At 49.3% G+C, this 15,828-nt stretch overlaps 9 protein-coding genes across 9 annotated transcripts; 3 read left to right on the top strand and 6 right to left on the bottom strand.

Annotated features, from left to right (window-relative positions):
- Nucleotides 1-302: 302 nt before the first annotated feature.
- PV08_10057 (uncharacterized protein) lies at nt 303-1,123 on the top strand (the record flags this gene model as incomplete). The annotated part of the gene is made up of 3 exons (XM_016384372.1): nt 303-398; nt 470-605; nt 762-1,123. The coding sequence occupies 3 exons, from the start codon at nt 303-305 to the stop codon at nt 1,121-1,123; spliced, it is 594 nt and encodes a 197-aa protein (XP_016230974.1).
- Nucleotides 1,124-3,168: 2,045 nt separating this feature from the next.
- PV08_10056 (uncharacterized protein) lies at nt 3,169-3,981 on the bottom strand (the record flags this gene model as incomplete). Its single annotated transcript, XM_016384371.1, has 2 exons — nt 3,169-3,495; nt 3,574-3,981. The coding sequence occupies 2 exons, from the start codon at nt 3,979-3,981 to the stop codon at nt 3,169-3,171; spliced, it is 735 nt and encodes a 244-aa protein (XP_016230973.1).
- Nucleotides 3,982-4,567: 586 nt separating this feature from the next.
- Nucleotides 4,568-4,953, top strand: PV08_10055 (uncharacterized protein; the record flags this gene model as incomplete). Its single annotated transcript, XM_016384370.1, has 2 exons — nt 4,568-4,757; nt 4,808-4,953. 2 exons carry the CDS (start codon nt 4,568-4,570, stop codon nt 4,951-4,953), a joined length of 336 nt encoding a protein of 111 aa, XP_016230972.1.
- A 645-nt stretch (nt 4,954-5,598) lies between these two features.
- PV08_10054 (conidiation-specific protein 10) lies at nt 5,599-5,838 on the bottom strand (the record flags this gene model as incomplete). Its single annotated transcript, XM_016384369.1, has 1 exon — nt 5,599-5,838. One exon carries the CDS (start codon nt 5,836-5,838, stop codon nt 5,599-5,601), a length of 240 nt encoding a protein of 79 aa, XP_016230971.1.
- Nucleotides 5,839-6,603: 765 nt separating this feature from the next.
- PV08_10053 (uncharacterized protein) lies at nt 6,604-8,514 on the bottom strand (the record flags this gene model as incomplete). Its single annotated transcript, XM_016384368.1, has 9 exons — nt 6,604-6,807; nt 6,857-6,965; nt 7,049-7,119; nt 7,175-7,307; nt 7,364-7,499; nt 7,560-7,684; nt 7,742-7,939; nt 7,983-8,130; nt 8,199-8,514. The coding sequence occupies 9 exons, from the start codon at nt 8,512-8,514 to the stop codon at nt 6,604-6,606; spliced, it is 1,440 nt and encodes a 479-aa protein (XP_016230970.1).
- Nucleotides 8,515-9,206: 692 nt separating this feature from the next.
- Nucleotides 9,207-10,232, top strand: PV08_10052 (uncharacterized protein; the record flags this gene model as incomplete). The annotated part of the gene is made up of 1 exon (XM_016384367.1): nt 9,207-10,232. The coding sequence occupies one exon, from the start codon at nt 9,207-9,209 to the stop codon at nt 10,230-10,232; it is 1,026 nt and encodes a 341-aa protein (XP_016230969.1).
- Nucleotides 10,233-10,456: 224 nt separating this feature from the next.
- PV08_10051 (uncharacterized protein) lies at nt 10,457-11,567 on the bottom strand (the record flags this gene model as incomplete). The annotated part of the gene is made up of 2 exons (XM_016384366.1): nt 10,457-10,974; nt 11,027-11,567. 2 exons carry the CDS (start codon nt 11,565-11,567, stop codon nt 10,457-10,459), a joined length of 1,059 nt encoding a protein of 352 aa, XP_016230968.1.
- Nucleotides 11,568-12,047: 480 nt separating this feature from the next.
- Nucleotides 12,048-13,901, bottom strand: PV08_10050 (uncharacterized protein; the record flags this gene model as incomplete). The annotated part of the gene is made up of 2 exons (XM_016384365.1): nt 12,048-13,745; nt 13,797-13,901. 2 exons carry the CDS (start codon nt 13,899-13,901, stop codon nt 12,048-12,050), a joined length of 1,803 nt encoding a protein of 600 aa, XP_016230967.1.
- Nucleotides 13,902-14,502: 601 nt separating this feature from the next.
- PV08_10049 (uncharacterized protein) lies at nt 14,503-15,808 on the bottom strand (the record flags this gene model as incomplete). The annotated part of the gene is made up of 2 exons (XM_016384364.1): nt 14,503-15,724; nt 15,774-15,808. 2 exons carry the CDS (start codon nt 15,806-15,808, stop codon nt 14,503-14,505), a joined length of 1,257 nt encoding a protein of 418 aa, XP_016230966.1.
- Between the last annotated feature and the right edge of the window lie 20 nt (nt 15,809-15,828).

Here is a 15,828-nt window from a genome sequence, read left to right as displayed (position 1 = left end):
GTGGCTGCAGGGACCCACCAGGAGAGTGGGACCAATACCTTGGTAAACTGGCGACTGAGAAACACTTCTTCCGCGATATCGGGCCAAGCAACTTGGCCTGCCTATACTTTCTGGCACAACAGGGTGGCTCTAAAGGCGCAGCATACTTATCTAGAACCGTCGCTCCCTTTGAACTAGTTATAAGTAGATCGAAGGTCCGAGTTGCAAACCGAGTCTGTCGATTTTCAGCATATATCTTTCTCTTCTCATCAAGACAGCTACAATCGCCCAGCTTCTGCAAAACAGAGTTGCGTTACAAAACCATGAGAGCAGTAAAGCTTTGTGCCGTAGCCACGTTGGCTTTTGCTCTCGCAGTACTTGCGCAAGTTGGGACTATCTCAGACCTCCCACAATGCGGCGTAAGTCTATCTCAGCTGGCTGTTTTCATAATGCTGCTCAAATCTGAAAGCTAACAAGGTCTAACTTCTAGCAACAAGCCATTCTTGAAGCGATCCAAACTTCAGGTTGCCCACTGACGGATGTCGCCTGTATGTGTAATAACAACGAGTTTGTGGACAGCCTCGTGGCGCAAATCCCAGAACTCTGCAGTCCTGAAGACAGCGTTCGTAAGTTATTTACCATTTCAATTCAACAACAAGAATATGGAACAGAAGCTGCATGATCCCTCTTCCTCCGCAGCGAAGAAACGCTGGAGTTCCCCGGGGTGGACGTACGCCAATGTGTTACTTATTCCGTGAGAACGTACTGACGAATGACTATAGTTACGGCCGAAGGCTCTAGTGCTATTTGCATAGCGTATGGAGTAGAGTTAGACCTTCCTGATCTTGCTGGAGGCTCGAATTCGACCAGCACCACTGTGACAGCGTCCACTGCAGAGACCATCACTCCAGCTTCAACAGCTATCAGTGCGAGTGCTACAAGTGAAGCCAGCAGCAGTGCTGATAGCAGTAGCGGCGCAGCAGAAAGTGCCTCCAGCATCTCTTCCAGTGCATCAGAAACCGCAACAGCATCCGCCACAGAAAGCTCAGCTGCAGCGGAAACTGGCAACGGAGGCATGGCAAACACTGTTGGTCTGTCGACTCTGATTGCAGTAGTCCTGTTGGGGGTGGCAGCGACTGTGTAATGTTGGCAACAATATTATTAGCATTCTCAGTAAAAGCTCAGTTTGGTTTGTAGCAGCCTGGAAAGCTACACGTGATGGCACGGAATAAGAGAAGAGGCGAGGAGAGGACTGCCCAGCAAGACTTTTTAAGGCTTGTCGAGCAGGGAAGCTGTTCTTATCAATATAGACTTCTATATATACCGTTATTATCCAGTAAAATTTCTCTAAAGTCGTCTAATCTCTCGATTGTACGACGTGAAAGGTATAAACAGAAAAGGCGTCGGTGCCATCGACTCGAATTGTCCCCATTCCATAGCCAATGGCACGACTCGCGATTCCACCGCTGCAGTACTACCGCTGGTTGGTGTGGGTATTGCAAGTCCGTTGTTGGCATGCTATACACAAGATATTAAAGGAAGGTTATCGAGTGAATCAGGACTAAAAGCTTACCACTTCGACTTTAGTTCTTTCACGATACTGGTTCGGTATATTCCTCCCATTTCTCGGATCGCTCTGAGTAGCAAAGTGCAGACTCCTGGAATCTTTCAAAGTAAAGCCTCTTTATTGAAAGACGCTGTGCTCTCGGAATTGAGTGTAGATGATATTCGTGACCCAAGAGTAGTAGCTAAGTCCACGGTGACGGCTTCTTCTCCTGCAGATATCTGTGACACTCCATGATCCGCATGAGAATTTCCAGCTGTGCATTTCCCACACAATAGGTGACCATGGAAAGCTGAGTATAGTGCTGTCGATAGGGGCTTTGAGGCTCACTTGGAAAGTGTGATCTGCTGACGATTAGGAGATGGCCTTGATCTAATGTATATACACTCGCATGTGTGCATTGCATCGATTCAGAGCACTCGATAGCCACCGCAGTTGACTTGATATCATGTTTTCTGCGGCGGTTCTCAGTATCCGCCAACCCGTGCACGTCCTCTGAGATGATCCTGAACATGGTATTGCATCGCACTGAGACAATCCGGTGCGTTCAATGAGTTCATTGCTTTGGCACGTGTAGAGGAAGGAAACGGTACATGATATTGTCATGACATACACATGTCAAAGCCGACGACGACTTTGATGCAAAAACGGTCATCGCCGGCCTAGATCGTCTACTAGAGTTCCATCGAGCCGGGGAACTCGGAGTCACGCTGACCTCCCCACAACGAGTAAGGCCACTCTTTGTATGTTCCGGCATCCGAACTCCGAGCTCCGGGCAGCGCTGCTTGTAGGCACACATCGCACCGACAATACTCTTTGCCCAGATCACTCGGCTATCAGTTCATGGGATACAATTTTGGTTGGTCATGCACAGCTTGAAATTTGTCTTCATTGTTCATCTCACAACTGCAAAGCTATGGGACATCTTGCGGGAGAAAAATCCAGTTAAGCTCGCATCGCATACATCATTGTTACGTCAAGTTGGACGATGCATGAACGTGGCCGTCAGATAAATCTACTGGGAGCGTATACCATTCGTCAAGCAAAACATACAGATTTATAACTACCATTTTGCAAAGAGTAAGGGTTTGACCGAGTCCGCCGTGTTCAGGTACGAGTGCTCGGCCAAGGCATGATGCAGGGCAACCAAGGGATGGAGCCAGTTACGAAATACTAGTTCGCGGGGTGTACGCCCAAACCCCTGTGCTTTGGGAAGTATTTATGAGATAATTGATTCAAATGTGAGAACATTTGATCTCCGGCTCCGTCTGTTTCCCCAACAAAAGCGAAAGAAATGCCTCCCTGTGGTCATTATGAGCTCATGACTACAAGCCTTAGCTTAATAGCACACATGAGAACATGGAGGTTGTCAATACGAAGCAAGCTTTTGTTCCGGGCTACAAATATCAGAAGGCTCGTTTGGAGTCCATGAAGTCGCTGGACGAATGACAAGATAGTCGTGACGTTCTCGTTTTAGCGCTCTACACAATATTCCTAGCGAGCATTTTGCACCACCAAGACAGCAACCGTAAATCAACATATCCTTTAAGGCTTCAGATCCTATTGATGAGGGGTGGTATCCATCTTCTAGGTTCATCATGACCACCTCCCTTGCAAACTAAAGACTAATCCTTTGGGAAACGCCGGAAGATATCACCCAGCCTGTCCAAGGGCGCAGTCATGAGTCCAACGACAGTTTCGAAAGGAGGCTTGTCTGGTGCTGCAGGATGGCTGCGAGTTGGCACAAACTTCTTGGTCCTTCCGAAGCTCTTTGCAAGGTGGGCCGAGTAATCCGGATCATAATCCCGCAGCGCATCTTCGAGCTTTGGGAGATCTTCTGTTTCCTCTTCCTCAATGTGTTGGCTTAGGGTGTTCCAGAGCGACTTGAGTGTCGGTTCAAAGTCTGTATCAGATGGATATAGACCCTGGAACTTGTACAAGAGCTCTTTGACCTATGCTGTAGTCTTAGCTCCAGTCCAACCTTCCACAAGGATTTCAAGCGATGTGGAGCCGTGGTGGACGGTACGTACCTCGTTATGTTCAGCTCGATCCTTGTCGGCAAGACGCTTGCCCTCTTCGCCCATGTAGTTTTCCATGGCTGGATACACTACAAGCTCTTCACCGATGGAATGTCGAGCTAATTCCCAGGTGAACTGGTTCTGCCAACGGACCTTTGCATCTTCATCGCTTGCCCTCAGCACATTCTCATAAAACTCCTTCAGCTCCGCATGATCATGCTTGATTAGATCCGAAACAGGTCCAGTATTGGCAGAAGACATTCTTGCAGTCGTCTCATCCAATTTATTCACAATGTCTGGAGACACCGTAGTCTGGAAGCGAGATTGGTAGAGAGGTCGTATACTGCTCGACAAGGATGCGGGGCGAGCACAGCAAGAGCGGGCGATGGACACACGGTAAATGGATTTCGTAGCTGCCATTTTGAAACAATGTATGAGAGCAGCACATTGCCCGGAGGAAGCGTGCATATATAGGAATGATCTCTGATATATAGTCTGTGTAAGCGAGTGATGACAATTGGCTGGGATTGCGTGCCTTGGAATGACATCCGTGCTCATAGCTTGACTGCTGCTTCTCTATCTCTAACGGTAGGACTCCCGCCAGTCAGGATGCTTTTGTTTGTCATCGTAGCGTCAGTACGGTTATTTAACCTTGTTCCACGTGAAGCTGGGAATATAATGGACTGTGGACGGCGTCACTGCTCGCTAAACTCGGAATAAACTCCCTGTCCATTACCCGTCAGAGCTTCTGATTGCCATCTTCGATGACGATATCAATGTTGACGAACTTTTGAATTGTATCTGGAGGTGGCTATTCTTTACCTCAGTCTCAGCAGTCATCGTATTCATGGTGAGCTGTCGTGATCCCATCTCCTCTGATGTGATTTGACGTCAGGAATCATCTGCCATTCGCATTGCAGTATCTTCTGTTGATCCCTTATTTAACCCTCTCATCAGAAGTAATGTCCGATATATCATCACAATATCAGACTTGTACATGGAAAAAATGGCGACAAACGCGGACCGAGAGTTTGACAAGCAGGACACTAGTACCGATGACATCCCCCAGGGTGGAGACACGGTCGACAACTCTTATGCTAGTCGCCCAGGTCAGTCGCATATACCGGTAGTGAAGGACGAGACACCGGTTGAGCAGCCTAACGACGCACGCAATCCCGACTCAACCCAAGCTCTAGGTTCGTGTGCCATCCAAGTTTGACATTCTAGTCGCTGACTGTTGCTCTAGAGCAAGATGAATCTGAAGCGATAGACAAACGCAACATTCTCAAAGGTGATCGAACTCGACATGCGACAAAGCCCAAAGGCACTTATCGGGATCCGGAGGGAGAGGACGACCTACCGGCCGATGACGGGACTTCTGCCGTGCGTTGATCTTGACGGGTGAAGTTAACACTGTCGCGTTGAAATACACTTGAGGAATGAGAACACAGTCTCAATGGCGGCTGTGTGGTTTTTAGCCCGTAAATATCGAAAAGACAGTACGAATTCCAAGATATCGACTATTGATGCCCTTCATTCCATATAATCTTCTCTACACTTGATCAATTTAGGGATATATTTCAGTATCATTGTTTGTGTTATCACTAAGCGATTAGATGCAGATTTTGACATCAAAGGTAAGCGCTATATTAAATTGCTAATTACCATTAAATATGTGCTCAACGATTATAAACAGAAATATTTATTGCTGGAGTAAGATAATACTACTTTCAAAGAGGGAGGGGTGGGCTCAAAATATAGTGTATATATGTTCGATACCTGTTGCGCTTGAAATCTACATGGCCAAACTTGATATATCGGTCATAGGTGCCACTGACTGATACGATCGAAACATCAGCTCAGCGACTACGAAGCAAATGAATGTAAGGGTATTATCATAGCTTCCCATCCAGCTATACTCAATGTCTCAACACTGATGATGAACGTGTCCTGTGCTTGCCTATATAAACCAAAAGATCCTAATCGTCAGATCGTCCTGAAGATCCTCCTTTCCTGCCTGCCTCTCTCGCCCTTTCGCTACCTGGTTCGAACTTCCCACTCGAGGCCTGACCACCTTCGGAAGCGATTTCGTGCTTTATCCCGGTTAGCATATTGAATTTGAAGCGACTGAGTGACTACAGTGCTACTTGCCTGTTTGTCAGGATCCATCGACGCGAATCCTCCAGCACTTGAGTGGCCTCCTTTGCTTGCAATCTCCTTTACCTCCTCCTTGGGTCGATTGGCGAAGTTTCCAGGATTATTCTCTTTAGAAGACATGGTAGAGATTGAGGGTGTACTTTTTCTTTCGAAGTTGTATTGTAGGTATTTGATTGAATGCTCTCACAAGGTTTTTGGAGTCCTGAGTTCGAGTCCGTCAACACGGTCAGGTTGGAAGCATCACGCAATATATATAGTCCGTCAGGGGCAGTTGCCGTCATCATGATGCTTTCAATTTTCGATTTGCAGCAACAACACTGAAAAGGATATTAGCGTAGCTAAGATTCTGTTGGCCGGAGGATGCCCTCCTATCGGGCGGATCCCTGGCAACTATGTGGATAGGAGTATCATCCAAAGGCCACTAGGTTTTGGTGTCCTTGCAGATCAAAGAGGACGACCTTGGAAGCCCCTTGAAAGCGAGGTGCGCTACTGTATGTTCATGTGGCTACGTCAAAGGCTGTTTCTGTATCGGAACTCTTGTCCAATCATGATAGCAACATAGTTAACAGTCTCTGATGTCAAGGTTATGTCCACCGGATTTCACTACCAATTTCGTCAGATCTTGATTATTCCGCACGAATTGGGAGCCTGAGTGTGTCCGGATGGACATGGAATAGGTAATATTGTTACTCAAATGATAGAGAGTCATGATTGATTCCTCGATCAGTTCCTGAGACACCTGGGATTCTAAACTCAACGCAACAACCCCACTGAGTGGTATCAACCTGCTTCCTAAGTTGACATATGGCTCGCTTTTCAACGGGGCAGTCTATATGGGTATTTGAGGCTTGCGAGTGCTCATGGCAATTCGATTTCCGCTCTCTATCATGAACAGCTAAATGCCTTCGCAACTGAATCCGAAGCATAGGCATCAACAATACTCTGAATGGTTGTATAAGTACCCGCAATGGCCATGAACGAGCCTCCAACGATAGTGACACAGTGCAGAGTACAAAGTGCCATGATCTTTCTGCTGGACTTGTAGTTTCCTCGCTGCATGTAGAGGCCCATGCAACCGGGAATTACCAGCTAAGCGCCATCAGAATTTCTGAGTATGACCGATTGGGGGAGTACTTACGCAGGTTGGAGAACAGCACAAGGATCCAATGAGGCCCAAGATCAAGCTGAAGAATGGGATAGCCTCTGCCAGGAGGAAGGACACGATTGTCAAGGAGATAGTCGATGACCTGGCATAGGCACATCAAAGTCAGTCTCCCCTTGATAGCGCAAATCTGAATGTGGAGTGGAACTGGTCGAAGTTTGCACTCACAGCCAAGAGACCCAGTGCTTTACACTGTTGCTTTGTAAATGATCAGAACCACGAAGGATTCGAACAAAGAGCTGCTATACTGTTAGCTGTTTGATCCTCGAGTTGAAAATCAAGCAAATCACATACAAACTTTGCAGCGACGTGGGTCCAGAGCGTCGAGGTCATGATGAACCCCGGGATGGAGATACCAAACGCCACTTTCTCAAGCGTCCCTCCCGCACTTGCAAGAGACGGACTGGCCACGTAGATTCCACAATACCTGGAGAGGAAGGTCAGCGAGAGAGAGAATGTCACGGTGACGCCATAACTGCTCACACGTAGACAACCAGGCCAAACGAAATGTAACAGGCAACTAAAAGGCCTTGGGAGATAAAGAGCGCTTTTGGAAAAGTTCTGGGTACTTTCATCTCTGCCATGACAGGCATGAACGTAGAGGTCGAGCCAAATCCAGCTATTGACTCACGTTAGATCGAGTCTTCGTAGAAGGGCAGGTATCAAGACGGATACGCACAGAAAAGATTCAGCGCCGCAACGAGCCCTGCGACAAATCCAGGATGTCCAACTGCGATGACACCCAGGTCAAAGGGGCCTTCTTTTGGCGCAGCAGCAGGCCTGTCGATGGTTGTTACGCCAACCCTATACAGTACAAACCCCAGATTAGTCCTGTAGACAGAGAAGACTTATTGAACTTACACTACGATGAAGACGGCCGTAAAAATACTGGCGAAGCCAATCCAAGTAAGGATAGCCAGCTTCCCGAGAGTCCGAATGCTTGAAAGTATTCCAGTGGCAATGGCCGCGATCAGGGTCCAGACGATGTTGCACCCTTTGCCATTGGCGAGGATCTTGAGACCTTGCGACAACCCAACGAAGCCGGAGCCAGTGCAGAGGCTATTCGATGTTAGATACACATACAACTACACCTTTGTCGCACTGATAGGGGAGAACTTGCGTCCAAGTCAAAAGGAACAGAGCTCCAGTGGCTTCTCGTGCAATCGGTCCTCCCATGAGTGCCGCAGCATCGACGATGTTGTGGATGCCTTTGTACTTCATCCGGAATTGGTACATCACAAAGGCATAATCTACACCAGACATGGCCATTAGTTCCCTCGCATAATACGACCGAGTGAAGCATCTCTTGTCCACTTACACATAGTCAATGCACTCCAGAGTGCCAAAAGGACGACACCTGGCCCATAGCCCACCACCCCGAGGGCAGCAGGAATTGACAACACCCCTGTGGCGAAGCAGAGCTTGATGAGCACAATGATAGTTGGGATCCTTTCATCAGCTATCAGTGCATGACTTGCAACACGGAAATCAGGAGATACCCACAGCCCCAGGGCCCGAAAATTCGCGTGTTCCGCATTGTTCTTAAACACTTCGCCGTCATCCTCGAGAACCTCACCCCGTAGGCTGTCACTCTCCACGGGATTCACCGTGCTGTCGGTCTTTTCGGTAGTCATTCTCGCTTCGCTCGATTCGTTTGTGCTGATAGGTCTTAGATGAATCCGGTCCACACTAAGAAGAGATAACTAAGGGCAGAGACGATCTACTGATCCCCAATAAGCCTTTATATATATCGACAGTCGGCCGTGCACATGTGGAGGGATATGTATCTTCATGGTATGCTTATCTATGCATGGTATCCTATTGATGAGTTCAAAGATCCAACGTCGTCGACTAAGGTCCGAAGATACGTGCTCAGAAGTCTAAATTGACGAAGGCTCCTTTCTCGCAGGGTCTTTCTGGGATCGCATAAAATCATCCCGTGCGCGAAATGGCGACAACGCGATCGATGGAGACTTACTCAGCGCTCTGGGCCGTTAGCGTTGATAAGGGCATTGGCCTCACTGGTCAAGCGAGCCGCCCGGACAGTTTTAGGTTCCTGGACCAGCCCCAGACTCGCCGATAACCACACCATCTCCACGCCACAGAACTGGCGGTCATCACCGTAAGTGCACTCGGCAATGAGCGCTGGGCAAACAGAGGTGGAAGCCTTGTTGTTGATGAACGAACTACGGATAGCACACAGAGTAAATGGAACTGGCGCACACGTGTGATAATTAAAGCATCGTTGCGATATCGATGCACTCAAGGTGGTGCCGTCCATCTCTAGTCGCATACCCAGCATAGACACTGGTTTTGCCTCTGCACCATGAGCGGTCTGGGTGGATTGAACAAGACACAAGGCGGCATTGTCATGGCGGCAGTGCAATCGCAGCTCTTCCGCGTCGACACCCCTGATGACCTGTCGGCGGCAACTAATCATGTCTGCAACTTAGTTCGTCGCGCCAAACGAGAGTATCCGGCCGTCAACCTTGTGTTGTTCCCCGAGTACTGTATTCACGGGCTGTCAATGTCGACAGATCCCGATATCATGTGCACTCTGGATGGTCCTGAAGTCTCAGCCTTCAAGCAAGTCTGCGCGGAGGAGGGTGTCTGGGGTGTTTTCAGCATCATGGAGAAGAACGCCATCTCACCCGGAGCGTATCCCTGGAACGTCGGCCTCACCATCAACTCCAGCGGTGACGTGGTCAACTACTATCGCAAAATGCATCCCTGGATTCCGGTAGAGCCCTGGTATCCTGGAAATCAGGGTGTATCCGTTTTCACGGGACCGGGAGGAGTCAAAATGTCTCTCATCATCTGCCACGACGGCATGTTTCCTGAAATGGCCCGGGAGGCCGCTTACCTCGGGGCCGAAGTGCTTCTGCGTACAGCTGGCTACACCTCACCCATCAAGAATAGCTGGGAGTTGACAAACCGAGTCAATGCCTTCTCCAACCTCATGTATACCGTCAGTGTTGCTTTGGCGGGTGCGGATTCAACCTGGCGAAGCATGGGACAGGCCATGTTTGTCGACCCCGAGGGCAACATCCTGGAACGCGGTGACAGCACTCCTGACCACATTGCCGCGTGCGAAATCCGAGCAGACGAGGTCCGCCGACGACGACGAGAATGGGGTGTCGAGAATAACCTCTACCAGCTAGGTCATCGAGGCTACGTGGCGGTAAAGAACGGAGCAAGTGATTGTCCTTACACGTACATGAGGGATTTAGTCCAGGGACGGTACGCACAGGCCGAGGACCAAGAGGTAGTAATCAAAGATGGATCGGTTTGTGGCTTTGCATCACCACCTGACGCTGAGTATGTTGACGAGACTACACAACGAGCTCTGTAAAGCTGGGGTTTATGCAACCCGTTCATCGTTTAATATAGTCATGGCTATCTGTTACTATCAGTGAGGGAAAGCTACGGAAAGAGAGCAAAAGTCGTCATAATTTCTCGTGCTTGATATTCGGATTTCGATCCAAAACAAAGCGTGTAGATATGTTTGGATGTTTCTTTATAAGTAAGCCACCAACCATATAGCATACAAACTTCGACAATACCAGTCTCAGCTATCTAAGCCACAATCTCTCGAGGTTGCACTACACTGTCGATCTTCGACACAGGTGAGTGCGAAGGAGTTTTGATATCTGCTCCACCCAGAGAATAACTCTGCTTGTACCGCCTGATCAGATGGTCTTCTGTCTTGAGCGGCCCATACTTCGGCTTCTCACCAGCCGGGACACATGTCGGGATGGCTTCAATGACTGTGTCCAATGCCCCGTCGTTGAAGAAAGCCACCGAGTACCGAGCCTTGTTCGAGACAGGCGACCACACCCGATGCATGGTGCTACGGTACCTGTCGTTTGTCCACCGCTGCATCAAGTCACCAATGTTGATCACATAGGCACCTTCGACTGGGACGACAGGGTGCCATGTCCCAGTTAGCTTGTCGAGAACTTCGAGTCCACCGATATCATCTTGAAGAAGCAGAGTCAGGGCGCCAAAGTCGGTATGTGCGCCAATGCCACGGCCCCGTTCGGAGGTGCCGTTGGGCGAGGCAGGGTATCTGTGGGATCGACAGAGTTGAATGCCTGGCAGCTACGTTAGGACTAGTCGCAGAATCGCAAGGAAGACAAGACTTACCGTCGGGGTCGGCAGCAAAGGCGTCGAAGTAATGTTCGTCGAGATCCAGGCTTAGAGCCATGAGTCGGAACATGCTTTTGCTCAATTGGTGCATGGCTGCATAGTACTCCATATACGTCTCCCGAAAGTTACTCATACCAGGCAGACTAGGATCAGGCCATTGATTTGGTCCCGTCATGAATCGCCCAAGAGGCCTTTCGCATCGCACAGTGAACCCTTCCTTCTTCTCAAGCTGGCTGTTGTCCTCCAGCTCTTCCAGCCTCTCGACGCCGATCGCCTCGTAGCCCCGGTTGCAAGGGGATTTATCTTGGCCGATCTTATCCTTCTCGGTCTGTGGGAGAGCGAAGAAATCCGCAATGCTTTGAATGAACCGCTTTTGAAGGTCGGAACTCACTGAGTGGCCGCAAATCTGAAAGAACCCAACATTCTCGAGAGCGGAGCGCAGTTCCAAGGCACAGGCTTTCTTCGCATCGTCGTCCCCTCGGAGGAAACCACTGATGTCGATGACCGGAATTTCTAGTGTGGGCTTTTGAGTAGACATTTTGCCAATGACGACCGATTCGATTGTTTGAAATTTTGAAAGATTTGTGGAAGAATGTCGTTATATGCAACAAGCACCTCAATAATATGGGATTATATAGAGCCTTCTGCGGCTAGAGCTGACTTACGGGAATGAGCGCATGGGAGACGATTTTCAGCGCCTGGCCCAGGGTTGGGATCTGGAGGAGCCTTATCAAACTTCGATTGCTGTGGGCGCAGGTGTCTGGGGGGTACAGGCACAGCTAACGGCCCACGACGCACGAGGCTAACGGGCGGGAGCGAGTGGAGCCAACTTGGGATGACCTGGTTCGGACTTTCATGATCGTTAAAAATTCCTGCCAGGATTGGTCTGACGTGTAGGTACCCTTCATTCTCACGAGACCTGAAAACCACTCATCTGTGGCCGGGAACTGAACTCACAGCAACTTTCGAGAGTAATGAGTTACGCAGCAATGTTCGAGAATATGATTTGTCCGTCTTATCATTCATAAGGCTCTGCTGTATTAACATCAAAGTTGAACTCTGCGTTCCAATCCATAGGTATGTACGGATAATAGCTTAGAGTATCCTCTAGTCCTGACCCGGTCGCGTTGAAGAAGGTGCCCAAATTCATAGCCTCTTCCAAATCTTTCGAAGGGTCAAAGGCTGGCGACGCGGCAAGACGACTCAACGACGAGGATTGTTCAGAGATGCGTTGTGCTTCTTGAAACACGAAATTTGTAAATTCCGTCCTCACTGGGACGAGAAGTCTCTCGTATTCTTCAAGGCATTTTGCCGCCGCGGGCCATCTCTCGGCAACAGTAGCGAAAAACCGAGAAAATATGTCCATGAATGACTCGACTTGTTCCAACGAGTAGGATGCCGCGATCTCTGCCTTAAACCGTTGTAGAGCTTGCAAGAAGGCAATTGCGGCAGAAAAGGAATGGTAGCATGAGTGGAAGACGTACTTGCTGTTGCCGAACTCCAGGTTAGCTTGCTCCCAGCTGCCATCAGCAACGCCAACTGCAGCGGAGAAGGCCTTGAGCAGGTTCTCAGCAGTAGGTTCTTTGATCAGCGGACAAGGTCGGAATAGAGTCACAAGAATGTAGTCTGTGGCTATGGTAGAATAGAGCTTCATCTCATCCCACTGAGATTGGCATGACGGGTCAGTATTTTGAGCTGTCGCATCTTGGATATCTGCTTTCCACTCCAGTATCATGCGCTCCTGGTGGGCCATCCATGACTCCAAGGAACGAAACGTCGGTGGAATCGGTTCGTGATGGAAAAGGACTGGAACAATGTCGCATTCAACAAGGCGGTACCGCCAGATATAGTGAGATGTGAACTTCGTCGATCTGCCCTTGGGATCTAGCCCTGCCGCTGTTATAGCGGTATCTTCTAGTTGCGAGGAAAACTGCACAGTGATATTCTTCCGGAGAAGCGTCATCGGCCGCAGAAGTGCTCCACACACGGCGGTTTCCATTTCGAAGGCACACCAGAAGACTCTGCGTCGCATGTCACGCTCCAGAGGCGATATAGAAGGGTGGTCTGGTAGTTCATGGTGCAAACCCAGGTCTATACATGCTTGGCTGATGAAGCCGGCAAGAAGCCAGAAATTAGCCACGCTGGGGTTGAGAAATGTGTATTGTGTGAGCAGTGTCAACGCTTGTAGGCCACGTAGATCATTTGAGAGCACACTCGAGATCTGCTCCATGGCGTTCTGAAATAGACCTGATGCAATTGAATAAGCACGGGCCTGCTTCGATCTGGCAGCTGTTGACAGAGATATGGCCATGATCAGATTGAGTGTGAACATCTCATAAGGACTCACGGCCCTGGCGCTTCCGTCCAAGTCTGCCGGGTGGAAGACGGCGTTGTGCATCGCGGTCAGCTCTGGAACATAGTAAATTGGATATTGCGGAGTGACTCGGGTGACATAATTATCAAAGAGAAAATCGGCAACATGTACTGGAATCGACGACAACGAAGTCTTGCTCGGCTCATGATTGATGATAGACCTTGGATGATGTTCATGAAAATCGTTCACCACCCCAAGGACCTTTCTGGCCGAGGGGAGCCGAGTCCCTGCCACGACACACCGAGCAAGAGGTACTTCTGCCGTCAACCCCAGAAACGAGGACGTCGTCCCACAAATTAGCTTATTCACGATAGGTCTCGCAAAGGCACTGTGGCCGACAGGCTTCACGATTAGCCGAAATAGACCGGACCGACTTTGGGGTTGTTAACAAACCTTTAAGGGATTTTTGGACGATCTCTCGCGCTCTCGATCGGCAATTTTGGTCTCTAAGAATTGTACAATGCTTCTCGGCAGAGCCTGTAACTTGGTCGAGTCCATGGCTACGCAAGTTACTCCAGCTTTCAGGCAGGGGGTACATGCTGTTTGCTGGGCATCGCAGTGCACTTTACGGAGCCGGCAGCGCGCACACGCCTGAGCGCGCCTCCGCACCCGCGATGCCGGTGGCATTATCGCGTCAGTGAAACCATCTTCTAGGGTAGCTTGGGTGTTGCTCAAGTCCACTGGTGTAGTCAGAAAGACACCGCTGGATACGTGGAAAATTGACGGAACGACGATTGCCAGCGCTGTTGCCGAGGATGTAAACCTCACAGATTGAGATTCGATGCTCTGCTTCCTATTGTAGGGTAAACTAATCACCAAACTTTGGTGGCTGCGATAAGACACGGCTTTGAGCGCAAAAGTGGATCTCAGGCTCAGCTGGCCGGGATTTGCAATACATATGACATGGAATTTCGCGAAGACAAAATCGGATTAATTTTAGGAATGATAAAGTATTCGTGCCGTAGGGTTGATGCTGTCCAAAGAGAAGATATCGTGTACCTTGGGAGTAATTTACGCATCTGGTGACTGCGAGTGAGGTTTGAGGGAGTAATCAGGCTCCGGGCTTACCCATTTGTTTGGCTGGAGCTATTCAACTGCATTACATTCCACCCTTCACTTTCAACTGCAGACACTGCAGCAGCACCCTTGCCGCATCCCATCTTGCTGACCATTTGCCCAGAAGTGCGGTAGCATGACCATAATTCTGCAACAATCTTGATTGAGACGCATCTTGCGTAGCTGGTACGGCTTCAACGATTACGGAAGCAGCTTTGAAGACCCAATGTGGAGTCAAAACTGTGGGAATGTACCTGTCATTCAAATACACAGTAGTTAATTCGGTTGCCGCTAGCGCTGTTGGATGCAACATGAACTGTGTCTCCCGCAAAGTTGAAAGAAGGTTCGGATGAAGGCGCTCGAGTGCATCGTCATCGAGCAGCAAAAGAGTGTTGCGTAGATTATCATCTAAGAGGCCCGCTCGGGTACGAGCTTGTATTCGATACAAGGTACATAGGAAATCCAGAGGGTCCGTCACCGATAATGTCAATGGTGTCCCGGGCTCTTGCATTGATGCTGGCCGATCTAGAAAGCCACAAGCCTGGTTTTCCAGACAATAAGTTACCTTAATGAGAGTCGAAAGCATTGGTGATGATTCGTCAGGTTCAGATCCCGTCAATTCAATCGCAAGCCTTGCTGCAAATCCCACCTGCTGGCTCAAGTTTCCACTCAAAGGGTCAAAAAGAGAGTACAAGACCAGTAGAACTGCCACCTGAAGAGTCGAGATGGACGAGTCAGCTGTCGCCTTTTCGAAGTACTGCAGAGCTTTCGAGTGAGCGACTGTTGCGAGAGGGTGGAAGAAGAGAGTGTCGTTCTGGTTACTGCGGCACGAAATGGCATAGACCATTTGCTGGAGGAAGGCTTCGTTTGGGGCGGAATGTAAATCCACCACGTCGTCCGAAGTTAGCCAGCGATATGAAGGATTCAAAATGGGATACATCTTTTGAACGGAATCAGTGAAATGTCTGCTGAGATATCGATGTAGATCAGGGCTTATCACTGCACAATCCATGTTGGTGTGGAAGGGGAAATCGAGAGCCGAATTTGTCTGAGCTCTCTCTACCCAGTCGTCCAGGGCATCAAGATCTAGCAGGAGTGATTGGGCACCTAGATACCGATAGGCGCCCTTGGAATACGCAAAATACTGTTTGTGATTAACCGAGCCATCTGGAACGATGGCAGTCTCGGAGAGTTGAGGTCGCTCAGGAGCAGATACTGTAGCATCGATGTCTCGGTCCAGGTAATTGACCAGTGAAGCGACATAGCTAGGCTGAGTTAGAACTGTGAAGGCCTCATAAGAGTATCTTCGTCGACGCTTTACCTGCGAGGGAGCTCCTCTTGTAGGACATGATCGTAGTAGATGCATTCT

This window comes from Exophiala spinifera (assembly GCF_000836115.1).
Source record: "Exophiala spinifera strain CBS 89968 unplaced genomic scaffold supercont1.8, whole genome shotgun sequence".
Classification (NCBI taxonomy): domain Eukaryota; kingdom Fungi; phylum Ascomycota; class Eurotiomycetes; order Chaetothyriales; family Herpotrichiellaceae; genus Exophiala; species Exophiala spinifera.
Note: the sequence above shows the minus strand (reverse complement) of the source record. Positions and strands in the feature narration are given on the sequence as shown.